Below are 23926 nucleotides of genomic sequence, written 5' to 3' on the forward strand. Positions count from 1 at the left end.
ATTTTACAGAAAAAAGTTTTGGTCAGATCGCCTTTCCCATGAAAAATTTGTGATGGTCGGTTGATAATTTCGGTCCATTTCATCCCCGAAATATCATCTGATCATCATTGAAAATTATAGGCGTTATCTTTACAATAACCGATATTTACGTAAAATTCTCTTATCCAAACACTAAAAACAATATAATAATTTAAAGGACAAAATCTGATCGGTGTAGATATGTACGCCACAGAATACAAATTTTACCCGCTATGTATACATAAAAACTGACATGCTTATTCTGTGTAAAATTTCGTGGTATTCGGGTCATAATTGTGTCCTCTAGAGCGACCAGAATAATAAAGTTTTTGGTCCGGAAGGTAATAGCGGCCTTGAGACGTCAACGTCTGCCGCTAGAAAATATAGCCTTAAAAGTCACACACTGAGTTGGACATTAACACAAAATATAACATTTAGAGGATTGGAATTTCAATGATAATTACAAGATTATGCCTATGGGTACGGGCACCTTCGACGAATTTGAGAGGGCAATAACCAGTATATATATATATATATAGAGCTCTAAACAAAAAGTGGCGAAGCTGTCACAGTCTTCCCTATTGGACAGGATGTTACGACAATTATGCGGTAGTTTGGGGTTCTTTGACATATATTTAAACCGAATTGGATATTACTTGAAATGTTGAATAACACATCTTCCTATCAAAAGTTATAAATATTTGTTGACTTATTTCGATAGCTCCCTATAAGAAAAGTAACCAAAATGACTGTCTCAGGAAATTCATATTTTTCTGAACTTAGCCAAGAACACGTTACATTAAAGAACGCATGCTATTTAGCAATGAAATTATACAATATCTTACAATTAGGTGTATTTATACCCTTCACCACACTGTGGTACAGGGTATTATGTCTTTGTGCATATGTTTGTAACAGGCAAAAGGAAACGAGATAGACACATGATTCCTTTTGAGAATATGCATAGAATCACTTTCTAAGTCGATTTATGCATGTCCGTCCGTCCGTCCGTCTGTCTGTCCATGTTAAATTGTAAACAAAGTACAGGTCGTACTGAATTGAGCCTAGAGTGATATCTGCTAAGTTTCGAGAAAATCGGTCCAGATATAGATATAGCTCCCATATATAGTTTCGTCAGATTTCATGTAAATGGTGCACCAAAGTCCCTATATATCCTTAGATTTGCACGGAATTTGGCATAACGTACTTAATTGGGCCTAGAATGATGTTTGCCAAGTTTCATGAAAATCGGACCTGATTTAGATATAGCTCCCATATATAGTTTCGTCCGATTTCTTGTAAATGGTGCCCTATAGTCCCTATATATCTTTCGAATAGCACGAAATTTGGTACAGCCTAATCATTTAGCTCTAGAATGATGTCTGCCAAGTTTCGTGAAAATCGGTCCAGATTTTGATATAGCTCCCATATATAGTTTCGCCCGATTTCATGTAAATGGTGCCCCAAGTCCCTATATATCTTTCGATTTGCACGAAATTTGTCGTAACGGACTGAATTGAGTCTAGAATGATGTCTGCCAAGTTTCGTGAAAATAGGTCAAGATTTAGATATAGCTCCCATATATAGTTTCGTCCGATTTCATGTAAATGGTGCACCCAAGTCCCTATCTATCATTTGATTTGCACGAAATTTGGCATAACGTACTTAATTGAGCATAGAATGATGTCTACCACGTTTCATGAAAATCGGACCTGATTTAGATATAGCTCCCATATATAGTTTCGCCCGATTTCATGTAAATGGTGCCCCAAGTCCCTATATATCTTTCGATTTAAACGAAATTTGGCATAACGTACTTAATTGAGCATAGAATGATGTCTGCCACGTTTCATGAAAATCGGTCCTGATTTAGATATAGCTCCCATATATAGTTTCGTCCGATTTCATGTAAATGGTGCACCAGCGTCCCTATATATCATTTGATTTGCACGAAATTTGGCATAACGTACTTAATTGAGCATAGAATGATGTCTGCCACGTTTCATGAAAATCGGTCCTGATTTAGATATAGCTCCCATATATAGTTTCGTCCGATTTCATGTAAATGGTGCACCAACGTCCCTATATATCCTTAGATTTGCACGAAATTTGACATAACGTACTGAATTGAGCCTAGAGTGATGTCTGCCAAGTTTCGAGAAAATCGGTCCAGATTTCTACATAGTTCCTACATATAGTTTCGTCCGATTTCATGCAAATGGTGCACCAAAGTCGCTATATATCTTCCGATTTGCACGAAATTTGGCATAACGTACTGAATTGAGCCTAGAGTGATGTCTGCCAAGTTTCGAGAAAATCGGTCCAGATTTCTACATAGTTCCTACATACAGTTTCGTCCGATTTCATGTAAATGGTGCACCAAAGTCGCTATATATCTTCCGATTTGCACGAAATTTGGCATAACGTACTGAATTCAGCCCAGAGTGATGTCTGCCTTGTTTCATGAATATCGGTCCAGATTTAGATATAGCTCCCTTTTATTATAGATTAATTTTAAGTAATTGACGCACCAGGGCACCAATAGGAACAAAACGTTCTGAAATTAGTATAACCTAACCTGTGACAAGTTTGTTTGAAATCGCTTAATATTTGGATAGAGTTTCCAAATATGTTTTCGCCCGATTTCAAGTAAATTGGGCATCATACTCCTAATGTTAGTCAGATTGACATCAAATTTTGCACAACGTACAAAATTGAGCATAGAATTACGTAGTTGCGCTTTATAGAAGTACATACATAGTCTAGCGGATGACCTTTGACTTTATGGATAGATCTAGGTAGATTCACATGCAGATAAATATCACATATTTTATTTCATCCAATTTCATGTAAATAGACCTGTTTAATATACCCATAGTGGTGAAGGGTATCATATAGTCGGCCCCGTCCGACTTTACTACTTTCCTTACTGGTTTTATTTTACCTAATATAAATATAATTTCCAAGTTTATTCTATGATGTCTGTGTTATCATTTAAATCGAATTAATCAAAGCCATACAAGGTAAAACTAAATCCAAATCAAATGTCTGTAGGTGTTATACTTTTTTTGTCTGTATCGAAAGAAAATTTTCTTATTTTCACAGAAATCTTGAGACTTTTAGTAATTTGCCCTCCGCATATATGTGTGTGTGTACATGTGATTCTACTTGTCTACACCATGCCAATAGAAGTTTTTGATTTGTTTTTATCTCCTCCATCAGATAATCATTAATTTTTCACAAAACTTTACAGACAATAATACAAAATTACAACTAAAGCAAATTACGTTAAAAGTCAAATAGTAATGTGGTCTGGCAGTTTTGTAAAACGTTTTACACTGGTAAAAAATTGATAAACTTAAATAAATACAATTAAAGTATTAATATTTAAATGAATGCTTTTAAATAAACAGAAATAAAATAGTTTTAGTAGAAAGGGGTCATTTTCTTATAGATTTTTTTAAATAAAAGCAACATTATTTTCATGATTTTTTTGATAAAAGTAATCACCATTAAACAATGATTTTCTTTGAGTGTAGAAGCGGTATAAACAAATGTGAAGTGATAACTTTACTTTGACACTTATAAATATAGGTAATTTTTTTAAGAATATTTCAATGTCAATTCTGTCAATAAACTTTGAAGGTTAGTAGCTTGAAAATGAATAGCTTTTGAATACACCAAATCTATGATAATATGATTGGTCATTCAATATATTCTCTCAACACAGTTGTGTAGGTTATAAAAAACACTAAGCTAAAACAAAAGTCAGACGGAGCCGAATATATGATATCCTTCATCACTTTGTGTTCGTACAAGAAATGCTTAACTAATATCCTTTCAAATGACTTTTGGTTGTATGTGTACAGTATCCTCTCAATTGAACAGACGTAAAATCTTTTGAGGATCATTGACATTAAATAAAACTAAATTAAATACGTGATCTATATCTATAGACGAACTGACTCCAATGAATCCATGCTCAACACCTTCTTCATAAACACAAAGTGTTTTCTTCAGCTGCCCAATTGCGTCTAGAATTATAGATTATAGTAATTATTACCTTTAAATAATTACTATTTTTCTTTTGTCATAACTACAAAGTATAATTTCTTAATATAATTTGAATTTCCATTAGAAACATGCAACCCATAAGCAATTATTGTGGGAATAAACAATGTTTTCCAGACAATCAATTTGAATACTTTTGAAAATTGTATATTTCAACATTACACAGACACCCACCTATTCTCAACACACCCAGAATTTGAAATTAAAAAAAAAACTAGTTGATAAAATATAACTGATTAGAAATGTATAAATGATGAAAGAATGTGTACTCGCCCAAGTCAAAATTGTGTTGTACACATTCATCATGAACAGTTTATAAATGATGATAACAACATTTAATGTAATTTCCAACAAGTTTGTTGCATTGGTAGAGCCAATCCATCGTAATTTGAGTAAATGAAGAATTAAATTCTATTTAGAGAAATTGAATTGAATTTAATATATTTTTTATTAAATATAAGAGAACAGGTTTCTTTATCTTCTAGCAGAATTCTGAAATTTTGAAGTGAAGTTTCCAACCGTACGTGGAATAATTCTAGGCAATCAAAAAAACAAAACAAGTGAATAAGCGTTAAGTTCGGCCGGCCGAACTTTGGATACCCTCCACCATAGATATACTGACAGGTACTAGAAATGAAAATATAGGGAACATACCAAAAAGAGGACCTATACCGATATTTCTATGTAAACTATAACACAAATTTCAGAAATGATGAGGGTGTATACAATTTACACCGTGAAAATGTGCCTCATCGAAATATTAGTTCTAGACCCCATGTTTCTTTGGACCAAATCCGTTTCAGAAAATTTACATTTCATCCAAACTTCCAATCTTATTATTTCTTCCAAACTTAGTTCAAATTCGAAGACAGGGAATATCGGTCCACTCCTTCTGGTACCTCCCACACAGGGGCTAGGTTTAAATACGGGTTATAGTTCATATATAGTTCATTATCGAACCTTACGTTCTAGTTTTTTATCTCGATATCCTCCACAGGTGATATAGTTACAACAGAGTCTTAATACCAAACCCAAAACGCGGAACAAATTTCATAACTATTTTAATATAAAAAAGGGGTTATATTGGGACTACCCCAAAAAGGGGGTGCATATTAAAAATATTTTGTAGAGCAATTTGTTACCATATTCTACTACAAAATACCAAATTTCAGCGAATTCGGTTGAAAAACGTGCTCAAGAACCTCAAAATAGGGAAAATTGGGGGTACCCTTATATAGGGGCTACCAGAAAAATTGGATCTATATTTATAATTTTTGGTGGAGATATTTGGCACCCAATAGGAACCAAATGTACCAAATTTCATCGAAATCGGTTGGAAAACGCGCGCAAGAACCCCAAAATACCGACATTTGGGGGGTACCCTTATATGGGGGCTATCCGAAAAAATGGACCCATATTCATAATTTTTTGTGGAGAGATTTGGTACCTATTAAGAACTCAGAATACTAAATTACAGCTAATTCGGCGGAAAAATACGTTCAAAACCCCCAAAATACTGAAAATTACTAGGTACCGTTATATGGGGGCTACCAGAAAAAGTGGACCTACATTTATAATTTTTTGTGGAGACATTTAGTACCCAATAAGAACCCAATGTACCAAATTTCAGCGAATTCGGTTGGAAAACGCGCTCAAGAACCTCAAAATACCGAAAATATGGGGGGTGCCCTTATATGGGAGCTATGCCTAAACGTGGACCGTTCGAACTTGACCTGCCTGCAGACAAAAGACGACTCTATGCAAAATTTTGGCGATCTATCTCAATTCGTTTAGGCGCTAGAGTGATTACAAAAGACAGACGGACATGAATAGATCGTCATATAATTTTACGCTTATCAAGAATATATATACTTTATAGGGTCGGAAATGAATATTTCGATGCGTTACAAACGGAAAAACAAAACTAATATACCCTCCATACTATGGTGGACGGTATAAAAAAAAATCGGTTATATTTAGATATAGCTCCCACATATAGTTTCGTTCGATTTTAAAACTCCGATTGAGACAAAATTTTGCACAGAGAACTGACATAGGTACATTTTGATGTATGCGAAGTATGTATGCGTTTTATTGAAATCGGACCAGATTTAGATATAGCTCCCATATATAGTTTCGTCCGATTTTATGTAAATGCTGCATGAGTTCTTTATGTAAATGCTGTATTGAATTAGGTCTAGATTGAACTATGTTATGTTATGTTATGTTTTTTTTTTTTTTTTGAAATCTGTTCTGTTTGAAATCTGTTCTGCTGCACCAAATTCCCAATATTGGTCTGATAGTGACAACATTTTACACATAGTACTGAATTAGTTCCAGATTGATGTATGCAATGTATTGTTGGATTCGGTTCAGATTTAGATATAGCTCCCGTATATAGTTCCGTCCGATTTTATGTAAATGGATCACCAACGAGTCAAATTTGAGCCGATTGACACACAATTTTGCACATCGTACTGAATTATGTCCAAATTTATGTGTGCGAAGTTTTGTTGGAATCGGTTCACATTTAGATATAGCCTTCATATATAATTTCGTCCGAATTTATGTAAATGGAGCACCATACTATCGATATTTGTCCGATTGAGACAAAATTTTGCACAGAGTACTGAGTTAGGTCTGGATTGATTTATGCGAAGTTTTGATGGAATCGGTTCAGATTTAGATACCGATCCCATATATAGTTTCCTCCGATTTTACGTAAATGGTTCACCATACTGTCAATGTATATAGCTCCCTCGTATATTTTCATCCGATTTCTTCCAAATGATGTAACAAGTAACTAAAGTTTGTCCGCAGCGTACAAAATCGAATATTTGTGTCGGGATTTTGTGTCGAAATAAATTTTGGATAGCGTACTATGCAGCATACCAAATGGTGGTAGCTCAAATATGTCCTCGATGATTGACATTCAATTTTTAATAAATTTTAGATTGGTATGTGTATGGGTTGTTTTTATTTAGTTCAAATATCTATGTACTTCACGCAGTTTATATCGTACGAATCCATGGTCCGAGTGGTCCTCTAAAGATACTATGTCTATTCTATCTAAAGGATATGGTACATATGAGTCGAAATTTTTTTATTTAATTCGAATCTACTCTAATTCTAGCATGTCTCTACAAAATTTCAAGTGAAAATCTCAAAAACTCTTGAAGATATAGCCGATTTATTGTGTCAGCATCAAGTGACGGCAAGAGTGATTCTCAAACTTTAAACGCATTTTTCTCGAAGCAGTGTTTTTAGGAATGGCGGGCACCATAACTACAAAAACTAATAATCCAATCAGTTCCAAATTTTGACACGTTTCTCTCGGAGTGTATAGCTCTCGTATGAACTAGGATAAATGTAATCGGTGAAGATCTTCCTTATTTTTATACCCTCCACCATAGTATGGAGGGTATATTAATTTTGTTTTTCCGTTTGTATCTCATCCAAATAATCATTTCCGACCCTGTAAAGTATATAAGTATATCGGATTTTTATCGTATTTTTCCGCTGCAATTTAGTATTTTGAGTTCTTAATGGGTCCCAAATCTCTCCACAAAAAATTGTGAATATGGGTGCATTTTTTCGGATAGCCCCTACATAATTTGTCGGTATTTTGGGGTTCTTCAGCGCGTTTTTCAACCGAATTTGCTGCAATTTGGTATTTTGTAGTCGTATATGTTAAAAAATCTCCTTACCCAAAATTATTAATATTCACCCCTTTTTTGGGGTAGTCCCCATATAAAATGATCTGATTTGTTCTGCGTTTTGAGTTTAGTTCTAAGACTCTGTTGTAATCATTTCACCTGCGGAGAATAGCGAGATAAAAAATTAGAACGTAAGGTTCGATAATGAACTATATATATCCGAATTTAGACCTATCCCCTGTATGAAGGTTCCAGAAGGAGTGGACCGATATTCCCCATCTTCCAATTTGAACTAAGTTTGGATGAAATAATAAGATGGACAAAGTTCTGATGAAATCTAAATTTTATGAAACGGATTTGGTCCTAAGAAACATGGGGTCTAGAACCAGTATTTCGATTAGGCACATTTTCACCGTGTTGAAAGCTGAGGGTATAATTAAACATTAAAAATTTCTGCAATTTCTATTATGGATTACATAATCAGTTTTTAGAAATGTCGGTATAGGTCCATTTTTTGGTTCCCTATGTTTTCATTTCTAATACCTGCCAGTATATATATGGTGGAGGGTACCCAAAGTTCGGCCCGGCCGAACTTAACGCTTTTTCACTTGTTTAACTAGTTTGTGGTCAAAAATAGGCGATTTTCCAAAAAAATATCAAAGTTCCGCCATTTTGTTAATTGTTGTCAAAATAGTTTATCCACAATTTATGCTCTTCTTTACACTTCATATTCTCCATAATTATAGAAGAATTTAAAATTTTCTGTTGCGTCCTGCGTACGTCCCTGGGTCCAAAAATTATCGATGTGACATGAAATTCCGACATTTCCCATTCCAATGAAAAATTACGACTTGGCACTTATTGTTCTTTCAATAAACGTCTGTTTCGTATGTAACTCGTTTTTATTCAATCAAATCTCTTGCTGCCTGCCTTAACTAACTTTCATTGGATAGATTACTCATTCTTACGAAATCAAATCATTATCATTGTCAATAAATATCTACTTGTTCTGCACCCCAGGCGTATTGCATTCAAATATATCGAATAAAAACAATTAAACATCATAAAGAACATGCATGCAATAAAAAAATAAATAAATAAAAAAACGAATCGCAAAAATTCCACCGGTTCATTTAATCCACTCAATAAATATAACAATCCTCTTGTTAGCGTATGTCGCCAGGTGTGTAGGTTGCACATCACCATCACGTAGTAAACCCCGAGTCACTGACTAAGTAAAAGCAATACGTCATGCCTATTTATTTCAATAGACGCTAATGTCCTTTGCCCTGCCCAACGCCAAGAGTTCACCATGACTGTCCATTTAAAGACCTCGAACTTGGCCACGCATTTGCTACTCTGAATATTTATTTATTGAAGAACCCTTCGGCTGTCTCGTAATTGCGACCTTGAATATAGAATGTAATTAACTATGTTGAACTTATGGTCGATATGGCTTTAGATGAATAACCCGTCATTTGTTTGGGTTAAAGTTAATGTCGGGTGATTGTGTGATAGCAAAACAGTCCTGATTGATGTGGCTTAACTGTGTGTTTCGTTTTGCGTTCATTCTCAGGTGCAGTTTTGTGGGCAAGATTTAATAAATGTTAGGATATTTTACCTTAACTTTGTTTGACAACAATAATAAATTTATAAGTAAATTAAGAGTGAGCGAGAGAGAGTGATATGTGAAAGATGAATGTTGGAATGATATATAAGGATTTGTCACACCCACCACCAGAAGATAAAAAATATGCCTCATTAAAACTTTGATTTGGACTGTAAGTACCTTTGCCACAAACTATTTTCAAACTTTTTTAAGTCGATTTATTAATGTCCGTATGCGTGTTTTTGCTAGCTTGTACGTACAATAAGTCATGGACAGAGTAACATCGATTATCCATTCACTCCTCCCCAAATATGTTTGTGCATCTCTGAGGGAACGATGTATCAGACGTAATCCAAACACGGTGTAAAATTGCCAATCCTTTATGAAGTCCATGCAAAACGACAAATGGTCAAAAATTTTGAAAAATTCTAAATCAAATAATATGGATTTGGAACATCTGAACTGCTACAAATTTTGGAAATAGGAATATTTGCACCAAACATAGACTAATTTCGAAGATGGACCCCACCGGTCTACTCCTGCTGGTATTTGCTCATAGGGCTAACCTTCAGAAAAATAGTATAGCTCCTAGAGGTCACAATAATGACCCGAACATCACGAAATTCAACACGCAGAAGGCAGGTGGATAAACCTGACATTCCATGGCGTATTAATTTACTCCCAAAAGTCATAGCCGAAATATTCACGAGAGACCCCATAAAGCAATCATATTCTTGATAAACAAAATAAAATTCTATGTCAATTTATGTATGTCCGTCTGTTGAAATCACGATAGAGCTTGCAATATTTAAGACAGACCTTTGAAATTGCTATTACTACTAGAATGTTTGTTACTGAAAGTTGGATATATCGATCTACATTTGGTATAGGCTCCGGTAACACCCAATATTTGATATTTTAAATTTTTTTGGCACGTTTTTCAACTGAATTGGCTTTTATTTGATATTTTGATTTTCCTTTGGGTATCAAATCTTCCTACTCAAAATGTTCAATATTGGTCTACTTTTCACGATTGCCCTCATTTAACGGTCCCTCCCAAATTTCGATTTGCGGAGTGTGATCACGTCTTTCAATCGAATTGGCTGTCATTTGGTTATTTTTGTTCTTATTGGGTAACATATCGTCTACTAAAAATGATCAATATTCGTCCACTTTTTACGATAGCCCCATATTACGGTACCTCCCAAATGTCAGTATCAAATTAGCTGCAATTTTGTATTTTGGGTTCTCATTGGGTAATACGTTTTCCTACGAAAAATATTAATATCGGTCCACTTTTTAAAATAGGCTCCATATAACTGTATCTCCTACCAAAATTTGCCCATGAAAGAATTACAGGTATTTTGAAAGTCCAGCATAAAAACCCGAACATCTGGAAATAGAAGGACATCTGCCCAACGAATGACTTTTTTATGATTATCGGTCAATCTTGTGCCGGTCAAATCGATCAAAAGTCTTATGTGTAAATTGTCAAAATGTTAATATTTTGACGAATATATTCACGACCAGAAGACATGACTCGGAAAAGTGGCCAATATATTAATGTGTGAGCTCCAATCTAATGGTACTAACAGCATTTTAATTTCCGATTTTGCTTACTGCCCCTGATTTTTCTTGTTTATAAAAGATTTCGATTGAACATTGATATTCCATCAATGTTGTTCTATGAATTGAAAATAATATATATTATAAACTTGGAAATTTAATTTAATTGTTTGAAAGAAAAAACTCTGACATGTATGTATGTCGGAACTTATATTTACATTGCCATTTGACCACTTTTTATGTCTGTAACATTTGGTGGCCGTTATACAAACATTGTTTTATTTTTTGAGGTAGTCATTATGCGCATATGGGCATTTCCGGAAAAAGGTAAACCAAAGTCGAAGAATTTGTTTCTTAATTGTGCTTAAATACGTGAAGTAACGCAAACATATAAAGATAGACAACATGTCATTTTTTTTTCTTCATATTCATAGCTTCAAGACTATAAATCCAGACACTGCATAAATAAAAACTGCAAAATCAAGAATGTCGCGTGAGTTACGTCGCGCGAGTGACCGAGAAAAATCCTTCGCAAATAACGGATATACCAAATTTTGAAAGTGCAATAATAATGTTTGCTATCTCTTATTCATGTAAAAACCAGTTAGGAAAGTAGTAAAGTCGGACGGGACCGACTATATGATACCCTTCACCACTTTGGGTATATTCGACAGATGAATCCTAACAGACGTCGCAAATTTTAAACAAAAATCTGAAACGATTTCAACAATTTCCGGAAACCTAACACACATCAATTTAGATCTAATTCATTACGCTGTGCCAAATTTTGTACAAATCGAAAGATATATAGGGACCTTGGTGCACCATTTACATTAAATCAGACGAAAATATACATATATGGGAGCTATATCTAAATCTGAACCGATTTTCAAGAAATTTTACACACGCCATTCTAGGCCTAAATCATTATGCTGCCAAATTTAGTGCAAATCGAAAGATATATAGGGCCTTTGGTCCAACATTTACATTAAATCGGACGAAAATATATACGGGAGCTATATCTAAATCTTAACCGATTATCAGGAAACTGAACACACACAATTCTAGACCTAATTCATTACGCTGTGCTAAATTTCGTGCCAATCGAAAGATATATAGGGATTTTTGTGCACGATTTACAAAAAATCGGACGAAAATATAAATGGGAGCTATATCTAAATCTGAACCGATTTTTCCCAATTTGAATAGGGTTCGTCCTTGGGCCAAATAAGTGACCTATGCCAAATTTCATCCAAATCGGATCATAAATGCGACATGTACTTTGTTAACAAAAATACATGGACGTTCAGACGGACGGACATGCGTAAATCGACTCCGAAAGTGATTCTATGCATATTCTCAAAAGAAACCCTGTGTCTATATCATTTCCTTTTGCCTGTTACAAACATATGCACAAAGCCATAATACCCTATACCACAGTGTGATGAAGGGTATAAATATAAAAAGTTCCAAATATTCACACAATTCGCAGAGTTTCCCAATTATTATCAATGATGTCTAAAGTCATGTATATTTGATGTCGCGTGAGTGACCGCTTTTTTGTGTCTTTTATCTCGAAAGATAAAAACCAGAGGCCCTCAAATTTCTTTTAAAACTGATAGTACAATTTCTATAAAAATTATTAAGGGGAATTGTAAAAAATGTAATTGTTTTTGATTTATTTAACATTTAAAGTTTGAATTTGCCTCTGAAAGTCGTGTAAGTGACTGCGGAAGTGTCCATATGCAAATGTACCTGAATTTAAAAACAAAAACTTTGTAACTTTTTCGATTACCCTGAATAGCTTTTGCATTTTTATGTTGGATGAACACTACATACGAACACTGTTTCATTTTCGTCCTTTATTTATCCTTTTTTTAGATTCGTCCAATTATCATAATATGCGACTTTTCATCCTTGCAGTATTCTAAAAAAAATTGTACAAGCTTTAAGGTAGGATCCTCAAAACCAGGAAATCGATATTTTAGCGCTTTAATGAGCTATAGAAACCCCTATATGTGTATGAAATTCAATAAATTTTGTTATAAATTCTTTATTGTGGAGTCGTCCGAATGCCAGTTATACCAAATACGCCAAAAACCAAATTAATATTCTGACCTCTTTGTTGCCGAAACGTACATTATCCGAAAATTTTAACAAAGAAAACTCATTGAATTTTAATCATGCAATTTTCATTTTGTTTGTTTATTTACGGGAAAAAATATGCAATTTTCAAATTGTCCAGTCTCCAATTAACGGTAATGTCTACCCCATTGGCTTAATATCGTAACAACTAATGTGGTACTTACTCAGTTTCAAATAACACTGCAGATAGAAGTCATTGCCCAGGATTGTGTTCAGCAAACCCAATATACCCTGTGGAAATTCGGTAATTAGAAATAGTAATAGCACAGCCAAAAGCATGCGTGTCGTTCGATCTGTCTGTTTTTCCTTTTCCAGAGTTTTGCTATTTTTACGTGGCTTTGACTGAGCCGTTTGTTGCGAGGTATCCGCTCCAGCCAATTTGCCATTGATTATGGGTTTCATGCCATTGGCAGCATTACTCGTAAGCATTTTGCGACGTCTTTTGGCCTCCAGCAATGCCATTATCAAACGTATCGAAAGAATTGTGAGGGCAATGCTGGGTATCAGTTTGATTAGGACGCTGTAGATGAGAAAAGTTGTGTACTGCAGCGATTTGTTGTGCAATGCCAGTTCACTGTGGTACAGGCGGTATGCAATTACGTCACGTGATCCATCATTAACGGCCGGCATTTCCGTTATGTTGTACGGTGTTGTCGTAATACTGGCTGCGGGAATAGTTGCTGGATCTGTTGTTGCCAAATACGATGAATTCATCATAGTCAGGAGAATGTCCGCAGCTGAACTATTACTAAACTGCATATCTTGTTGTTGGCTGTGTTCCATGTTGGCAACATCGTCTGACTTTTTTAGGGACGTTGCATCCATTTGATGGTAATCAATCACGTACTGTGTTAGGGGTGCATAACTTATAACCTTGCCTTTGGCATTTATGGTATCTCGAAACTCAACAATGGACGTTACCAAATACATGGAGGGCGACACCACCAGGACACACACCACATACGCCGAGGTTATCGTTATGATAGTTGTCCTCATGCCACACCACTGACGATTTTTTTGGGGATAACCGACTGCTATGTATCGCCACACGGCCAATGTCACGGTCAGCCATATGGATATTGTGTGCAGCACTTGGGTAAATATGGAGTGGAACTTTATGAAACAGGCCCACGAATAGCTAAGTTTCTGTTCGTGTGTCAAGTGCTCCCAGAGTATGAACTCGTGCATTGTGTACGGTATGTATTCGAGCATTACGGCCAAATCGGCCACAGCCAGCCCTGTGAGTATGGCATTTGTGGGCGAACGCATCTCTCGTCGTGATAGCACAATGATGTTTAGGGTGTTGGCTGTGGTGCCCAATATGCAGACAATCAACGACATATAACCATGGACATTTTTGTAACTGCAATTAAATTATAAGAAAACAAAGGAAAAATACCATAAAAAGGAAAAGTAACAGAGACAACTAGTTTTTCTTGGAAATACAAATGTTTAATTAAAATCAACAAAAAATCATAATGTTTTTAGAGACATTTTTGAAATGGCGTACATACGTGTGGGTGGTTGTATTCTCGAAATAATGTTACACATCATTTACTCGTGTATAAAGGCTATAATTATTATTTATTCTGTTTTTTTTTTTTAATTACTAAATATGTGCTTGGTATAGCAAATGGGGTAAATCGGTCCTTGTTTGGACACATAACGAACAAAGTATCAGATTTGATCCGAACACAGTGTAACATTTTGAAAAATTTCTAATCAAATACTATGAGTGTGAGTTATCTGAATTGCTACTAAGATTTAAACAATATAATATTTATGCCAAGGTGGATCCTACTTCTTCTTGTATTTGCCCAAAGGACCAACCTCTTGAAAACAAGTTAAAGCTCTAGAGGTCACAATAATGACCCGAACATTTCGAAATTCTACACGAAAAGGCCAGGAAATGAGCATGTCATTCTGTGGCGTATTAATTTACTTCCAAAATATTCACCGTAGGCTCCATTAAGTAAAATTATATTTTGATTTATGCATGTTGAAATCACTTCAAAGCTCTCCCTATTCAAGGTATAGCTTTGAATTGCTATTAGACTCCATATTTCTATACTACCCAAAATTCGGTAGTTTAAGGATGTTTGACACGTTTTTCAAACGTAATTTGAATTTTGGGGGGTTGTTTAGAACATCATCCTGCTGAAAATGATCAATATTGGTCCACTTTTTACGATATTCCCTGTTAAATATCTGTATTTTGGGAAGTGTGGGCACGTTTTTCCACCGAATTACCTGTAATTGGAATTTTTTGGTCCTCACATCTTCATACCAAAATTATCAATATGAGACCAATTTTTACGATACTGTACAGTTAACGGGTGTCAAATCTTTCAAATGGGGTATATAGGTCCTTGTTTGGGCTTAACGTCCATATACTGGTATTTAGTAAAAATTTTCAACCGCGCTTTTGAAGGGAGATAAGTTTATTTTCAGAAAATATTCAATATGGGTTCATGCTTGACTTAAAAAATGTCCGAATTTTTCAACCGAAAATACTCAATGTTGACATTTCGTGGTGTTGAAGACCCCATGTGTACAGAAAACTATGATTATAGGTCTATGTTATGACATAACCACCACATAAAGGTCCAGCGCCATATTCGATATATTTATGGTTTAAACCGCAATTGTCCACCAAGAGAGCGTTTTTGTTTCGATGTAGACAATTATGAATATAGGTTCATATTTTGACATAGGCTCCATATAAAGGTCCCACCTAATTTTCGGTATTTCAGATTTAGATATAGCACCCATATATATTTTCGTCCGATTTAAGGTAAATGGTGCACTAAAGTCCCTATATAACTTTAGATATGTACGAAATTTGGCACAGCGTACTGAATTAAACCTGTAGTGATGTGTGCCAAGTTTCCTGAAAATCGGTTCAGATTTAGATATAGCTCACATATATATTTTCGTCCGATTTAATGTAAATGGTGCACCTAAGTCCCTATATATCATTTATCATTCGATTTGCACGAAATTTGGCATAACGTTCTGAATTAAACTTAGAGTGATGTTTGCCAAGTTTAGAGAAAATAAGTCCAGATTTAGATATGGCTCCCATATATATTTTCGTCCGATTTAATGTAAATGGTGCACCTAGGTCCCTATATATCATTCGATTTGCACGAAATTTGGCATAACGTACTGAATTAAGCTTAGAGTGATGTTTGCCAAGTTTCGAGAAAATAAGTCCAGATTTAGACATAGCTCCCATATATATTTTCGTCCGATTTAAAGTAAATGGTGCACCTAATGCCCTATATATCATTCGATTTGCACGAAATTTGGCATAGCGTACTGAATTAAGCCTGTAGTGATGTGTGCCAAGTTTCGTGAAGGTCGGTTCAAATTTGTATATAGATTCCCTATATATTTTCGTTCCATTTGAAGTAAATGGTGCATTAAACTCCTCATGTTTGTTAGGTTGACATAAAATGGTCCTTCAAAAATGACATGTATTTTGGGATGCATCTGTTTAATTATAGCCTGAAAGGTGATGTGTGCCAAGTTTTAGATTACTGGCTTTTTTTAATGTATTTTTATATAGCTTCCACTATATATTTATAGAAATTAAACTTATAAAATAATAGTTTTCCAACCTTTCCTGTAATGGCATTTCATATCATGTTTGTTAGGTTGACATAATAATGGTGACATTTGATCCTCAAAAAATGAATGGAAAAAGGTATTTTGACAATGTTCCATTTTTGATATTTTGAAGTCACATTTTCCACCGATGTGATTGTAATTTAGCATTCCTGATTCAAGTTTAATGAAAAGTTTCTGGCTTTTTTTAATGTATTTTTAAATACTGAGATTCCACTTAATTTATAGAAATTAAACTTATAAAATAATAGTTTTCCAACCTTAGTCCTGTAATTTGGCATTTCATGTTGGTCGGAATACCAAGAATTAATTTTCACATACAATAAAAATTAACCAAATTTCTGAATGCTGCTTCAATTCATTTATTCCGTTGCCCTTCTATTTATTTTCAAATATAAAGCTATGCTTTGACTAATAAAAAATTTCCTCAAAATATTACAGTTAACAAAGTTGTTATTTAATTAGCTGAAATGAAAGTTTGCAGCATGAGAATGTTATCAAAAAAGGTAAAATTGCAATTGTATCTAAAATTTCGTTGAAGAACAAGCCAAAGTTTGAAGTGCCCGATTTTGCATTTATGTTAATATCTTAATAGTGAAAATTTAATAACATCATGAGAAAGTGAGTGTTGGCAAATTAAAAGTATGTACGATGAGTGTGCTGGTAATGATAACACTATGGTGGCTCAGAGTTGTTTGTCTTCTTCGTACGTATATTATGTATGGATGTGTGCGTAATCATAAATGAAATCAGTGAACATCGTTATTATACACACTACCATGTGGTGGAGTGTATTTTATACAAGACCCCAAAAAATATATATACTAGCTTACCCGGCAAACGTTGTTTTGCCTTATATTACATAAATATAAGGTTGGTAAAAAACAATTGCCACTATGTTATGACAATAAAAATTGTTAACTGGTACCCTAATGCAGGCCTAAGCACATAATAGTTTATAATTTGCTAGATCGTGTTTACATTATCTTATTTGTCCGCTCTTGAAGGATTCTTAATTACAATATCATTATGTTCATGTCCAACTGTCCTTTTCATTTTTATATTGAAATTTAGTGGGTTCCGCTCAGTTATAGGTATATTTAATTTGTAAACAAATTGTTAATTAGTTTTCAGATTGCCGTTATAGATTTGTATATGATTGCTATATATTCTATATATAGTTTTTGACAGTTAAGGGGAAAAATTTGGCCAATGTTGACGCCGAATACCTTCTTTTAATTGCAAATGCCAGTTTTACTCTTAACTTTTACTCGTGAAATTTTGTAATAGGATTTGTTATATCTTCACATTGTTTAACCCTACGGTCAATAACCGGGTACATTTGTACCTTTTTTGAATAAAAATGCTGTAAAATTTTTAATAATGGATATATTTGGATCAAATTTTGAGGAATCATTCTTGAGGTATTTTCACATATAATCGACGAAAAAAATTATAAATATTTTCCATATATATACTTTTTACAATTTTTTAAAGTTATTACCTACGTTTCAATAACCGTGGTACATTTGTACCCATCCAAAGATAGCTCTGTAACTCATTAAAAAATTGGAATATCGTGAGGTTTTTTTGTTTTAACTCAGTCTATACGAATCTGATCTAGATGTAGGAACTCAAAATTATATATACATTAAAATAATATATATTTAAATCCATGCTTAAATGATAATCTATCTAAAACAATCATAGTAAATTCGTTATAGCTTTCGAATGGGTTAAGCTTTTTTAGTTATTTTATTGGGATCTTATTTAGGTGTTCCTCAATCCCTCTGCAAATTTTTGTGGCCCTAGATAACATGGGGCTATAAGGACGACTCGTGAAAGTCAGAAACTACCCTGGTTTTCCCTTGGTATACAGGGACAAAAACAATGATTATTGTCTGTAATTATCCAATTATTCTTCATATTGGGTCTGCAACTTTTTTTATAATCGAATTAGTCTGATTTATTACAATCCTAAATTGGCGTACATATATAAACTATCATTAAATAACGTTTTAAAGTATTAAATAATGTTAAAAATGCGCCAATCACAATGTCTACACTCATAAAATGTGAATAATTGGCAATAATAATTGTTTTAGTCCCTGTATACCAAAGGAAAACCAAGGTAGTTTCTGATTTCCACGAGTCGCCCTGATGGCCCCATGTTGCAGAGGGGTTGAGGAACACCTAAATAAGATCCCAATTAAAAAATAAGTAAAAAAGTTTAACCCATTCGAAAGCTATAACGATTTTACTGTGATTGTTTTAGATAGATTATCATTTTAGCATGGATTTAAATATATATTATTTTAACGTATATATAATTTTGAGTTCCTACATCTAGATCAGATCCGTATAGACTTATTTAAAACAAAAAACCTCACGATAGTCCATTTTTTAATGAGTTATAGAGCTATCCTTTGTAATATACCACGGTTATTGATCTACGTATACTTTTTTGGTTATTGACCGTAGGGTTAATAACTTGATTTCAATTTAACACTTGAACAAGCTGTTGTCAAGTTGACGGCAAAAAAATAACATTGTCGAAAAAATAACACACATTTTTGACAAATATGAAAATGAGATTTCATATCCAACATCTTGGGCTCTGACTAAAATAAGACAAAACTTCAAATATCTGACGGGAATACTAATAATGCTATCATTAGCATTATTTTCGTCGATGTTAATTTTCGCATTATTAGTATTAGAACATACACATATTTTATGAAATTAGAAGTTTTGATCTAACTAACTCAAAAAACAATATCTCTTAAAAAACAACAATTTATTAAAACATTAAAGCTCGATACAAAAATTGGGGAATTGTAAATATTACTAAATATATTTGTTTTGGCGGAATCTCACAATTAGTTTGCATATTTTCCTATTCCTATTGAATCGTCAAAATCGGTGCAGACGTTCTTGAGTTATAAACGATGTAACTAACACAAAGTTCGATTATTCCAATTTCCTGACTTTTTGATGTTTTTCTCAACATTTTCTTCGTAAAAACCTTCCCAATGCAATTACAAACAACCGAAAGAAAACGTGAGTGAAATTGGTCCAGTCAAAACATTTTTGACGTATATAAATTTAACATTTGAACTACATTGAATATTTTGATAGACGTTTTCGTTTTTACTAAAACATAAAAACATATGTATATGTATTGGCAATTTTCTCAAAAATATTCCGATGAAGTTTCGGTCAGTGGCTCAGATATCACATGGGATATGTGTTGTATTTATAAGTTCAAAACAATTTGTTCCATTATTGTGCTTGTTAAGCATGCTTATCCGATTTTAAGTACTTGCCGGTATAGTTTTTGGTATAGGCTCCACATAATGGAACCGCTTAATATTTACCATGTCTTACTGTGTTTTACTTGAGAACATTTTCACATTTTCACCATGCAAATTGCTTCACAAGAAAATGTTCAATAATACCTTTTATGGAAAACGTGAGCAAATAATCATAGCGATAAATCTTACTCTCACTTTTCGGTTTGTTATTATTAAATGTAACTCTAATGAAAATATATGTAAATTTATTGTCATATACAATAGTTTTTTCAAGGCAATGACAATCCCATTGATTGTAGAAAAATTAACATATTTGGAGAATTTTCCATAATTGACAATTACTTAAAGATATTATATATGTCCAAAAAGAAATATGTCCAAAAAGAACTGCGAAGAGATGAAATCATAAAGGTTCGATATAAAACGTGTGGAAATGCTAATATCTTTCAAAATATATTTTGCATCATTTTCGCGGACTTTTCTCATAATTTTCTTACATTAAAACCTTCCCACTTCAATTACAGACTACTAACAGAAACTTTAATACAAATCGGTCCAGCCGTTTCTTTAAAATAATTTTTGCATGATTTTCTTTTCAATGCTACTAATAACTGGAAATGTGCGGAATTTCAAAGCTCTGATCTCTTCGTGAGATCTCAATATTTTGTGATCAATAAAATTCTTAACATCATGAGAAACCCAAATTTTTTATTAATTCCAAATTGTTTTGCGCTTATTTTTGCTCAGAAAAACATCACTCATTGTTTGGCAATGTATTGTTCGATGGTCGTCAGTCTGACTACTGTTTCTTTCTCTAAAAACCGCCCTCTCTCCACTCTCTCGATTTTGTGGTTAGTTTTTAGGCACTGTTCCTGACCTTTGCATTATGTTATACAATTCGCATATGTATTTTCCAAATTATTTCGATATAAATGCAAAATAAAACATAACAGATACATGTTGATACGAGCAAAAAGTCCAACCGATTTTTTAACATTGTATGTGATCGTTCAATGACGCAAGACAATAAATAAGAAGAACCCCTCTCTGACAACAAACCAGTATTTAAAGTTGTATGTATTGTACTTATAAAATGCAGAAATCCGGAAATTGGCAACACTTTCTGCGTCTATTTTGTGCATTAGTGGAAAAGTACCCCTTTCAACTTAATCAGATTTAATTCGGTATTTCTGGTTTTCATTGGGTAGAACAATAAATGTAAACTTTTCATTAACATCATGATTGTTTTCATACTTGGATCTACTTTACCACTATTTTCACTCATTTTTCCTCCCTAAAAAAACCATCACCATTCATTGTTCGACACGAAAGTTGTTTTTTTTCGCTATCTCGGCTCAGAAACAAGTATTTAAGGCTTTATGAATTGCATTCATAAAATGCAGAAATCCGGACATTGGCAACACTTACTGAATACTATTCATATAATATACGAATTATTTTGTTCTGTGTTAGCGGATGGACCATGAATGCATGTCGGGGTAATCTTTTTTGTATTTTAACTTTCCTTAGCCTTTTTGATCTTTATCACTCTTTATAAAGTGCCTTTCTATTATCGGTATGTTGAAGGTTCTACATGTAATCTCCATCCTAATAGTCTGTTAATTCAAACAGTCGAATTCTTTCTCTGAAGGCTTTGCTATCGCAAATTCTATGGAAATAAACTGTTTATGCTCTGAAAAAGTGAATAATCAAATTAGGAAGACTTTTGAGAATAAATTCGCTCTTTGGTTTTAAAAATGTATAATATCAGTCTTATGTAGAAATGAATTTTCTATACCATAACTTTTACCTACAAATTATGCCAATATACCTTTTTATAAACCGTTTTCAATTTACTCACACGTTATATTAGAGTGTGTAAGAGATATTCATATGAATTTGTTTACACAACATGAGGTCTATCACAGCGAACAATCGTGCATCATTTACTCGAAAATCACTTTTTTTGAGTTATGCATCTCTTGCAGCAAATCGAAACATAGATTCATATATTCTTTACTCAGATCTCCTTCCGTGAACCACTCCTTAGGCGGAACATTACTATAATTTGTCCATAATTAATAATTTTTATTACGAATTAGACTTATTGTAATTATCACTTATATTTAATTTTTTTTTTAATCAATGTAAATTAAAGTCACAAATAAACTGTATAAGAAGAATATATATTGTGGTTATATAGCATACATACGCACATACATATTTGTGTTCGGTGTGGTATTTACCTGGTATGAAAGTTATTTAATTCTTCGCCGCAATAATGCGGTGTAGTCTCATTAACCGCCATTATTGTTTACCGAACAAACGAATTATTTCCGAAGTTTTAATCGATGTTAACCATAGATTCAATATTCAATCTGTAATGATAGAAATAAATTGAACATAAATATTAATATTCCATTAGCTTGGTATATAATCAGGGCTTACATAACAGAAAATAAACCAGTAAGGAAAGTAATAAAGTCGGACTGGGCCGATTATATGATACCCTTCACCACTATGGATATATTAAACAGGACTATTAACATGAAATTGGATGAAATAAAATATGTGATATATAACTAAATATGAATCTACCTAGATCTACGTACTTCAATGCTCCCTTTTAGCAACATTTCAGACAATCTGACAAACATGAGGAGTTTGATGCACCATTTACTTCAAATCGGACGAATATATATATATGAAAGTTATATCCAAATATAAACCGATTCCAATGCAACATGTCACAGGTTAGGATATACTAATTTCAGTACGTTTTGTTCCTACCGATTCCTTGGTGTGTCAATTACTTAAAAGGGAGCTGTATCTACATCTCAACCGATTTTCACGAAACTTGTCACACATCATTCTGGACTAAATTCAGTACACTATGTCATATTTCGTACATATCGAAAGATATATGTGGACTTTGGTGCACCATTTACATTAAATCGGACGAAAATATATATGGGAGCTATATCTAAATCTTGACCGATTTTCACGAAACTTGACAGACATCACTCTAGGCTCAATTCAGTATGTTATGCCAAGTTTCGTGCAAATCGAAGGACCATTTGGTGCACCAATTACATGAAATTGGACGAGACTATACATGGGATCTATATCTTAATCTGGATCGATTTTCACGAAACAAGGCAGACATCAGGCTCAATTCAGTACGTTATGCCAAATTTCGTGCAAGTCGAAAGATATATAGCGACATTGGTGCACCATTTACATGAAATCGGACGAAACTATATATGGGAGCTATATAGAAATCTGGACCGAAATTTGGCAGACATCATTCTAGACTCAATTCAGTAGGTTATGCCAAATTTGGTGCAAATCGAAAGATATATAGGGACTTTGGTTCACCATTTACGTGAAATCGGACGAAACTATATATGGGAGCTATATCTAAATCTGAACCGATTTCCACGAAACTTGGCAGACATCATTCTAGACCAAAATGATTAGGCTGTACCAAATTTCGTGCAAATCGAATGATATATAGGGACCGTTTACATTAAATCGGTTTAATATATATATATATGGGAGCTATATCTAAATCTTAACCGATTTTTCCCAATTTCAATAGGGTTCGTCCTTGGGCCGAATACGCGACCTATGCCAAATTTCATCCAATTCGGATCGTAAATGCGACCTGTACTTTGTTTACAATTTAACATCGACAGACGGATGGACGGACGGACATGCATAAATCGATTTAGAAAGTGATTCTATGCATATTCACAAAAGGAACCATGTGCCCATCTCGTTTCCTTTTGCCTGTTACAAACATATGCACAAAGACATAATACCCTGTACCACAGTGTGGTGAAGGGTATAAATAGGGTGAAATTATATGTTAACAAATGATTTCATTATATAACCAAGTAAGGAGAGTTCAAAAG

At 33.7% G+C, this 23926-nt stretch overlaps 1 protein-coding gene across 1 annotated transcript in view; it reads right to left on the bottom strand.

Moving 5' to 3' along the window:
• LOC133330793 (G-protein coupled receptor dmsr-1-like) overlaps positions 1-22383 on the bottom strand; it is a 30761-nt gene extending 8378 nt beyond the window's left edge. Inside the window, exons 1-2 of the mRNA XM_061539200.1 lie at positions 22256-22383; positions 13230-14428 (exon numbers count right to left, since the gene is read on the bottom strand). Coding sequence (XP_061395184.1) covers positions 13230-14428; positions 22256-22317 — 1261 coding nt within the window. The 5' untranslated portion in view covers positions 22318-22383. The remainder of the gene's footprint in view (positions 1-13229; positions 14429-22255) is intronic.
• Positions 22384-23926: the final 1543 nt, after the last annotated feature.

Source organism: Musca vetustissima, unplaced genomic scaffold, assembly GCF_032173495.1.
Source record: "Musca vetustissima isolate MV318-11 ecotype Yass unplaced genomic scaffold, APGP_CSIRO_Mvet_v1 utg102552, whole genome shotgun sequence".
NCBI classification, from domain to species: domain Eukaryota; kingdom Metazoa; phylum Arthropoda; class Insecta; order Diptera; family Muscidae; genus Musca; species Musca vetustissima.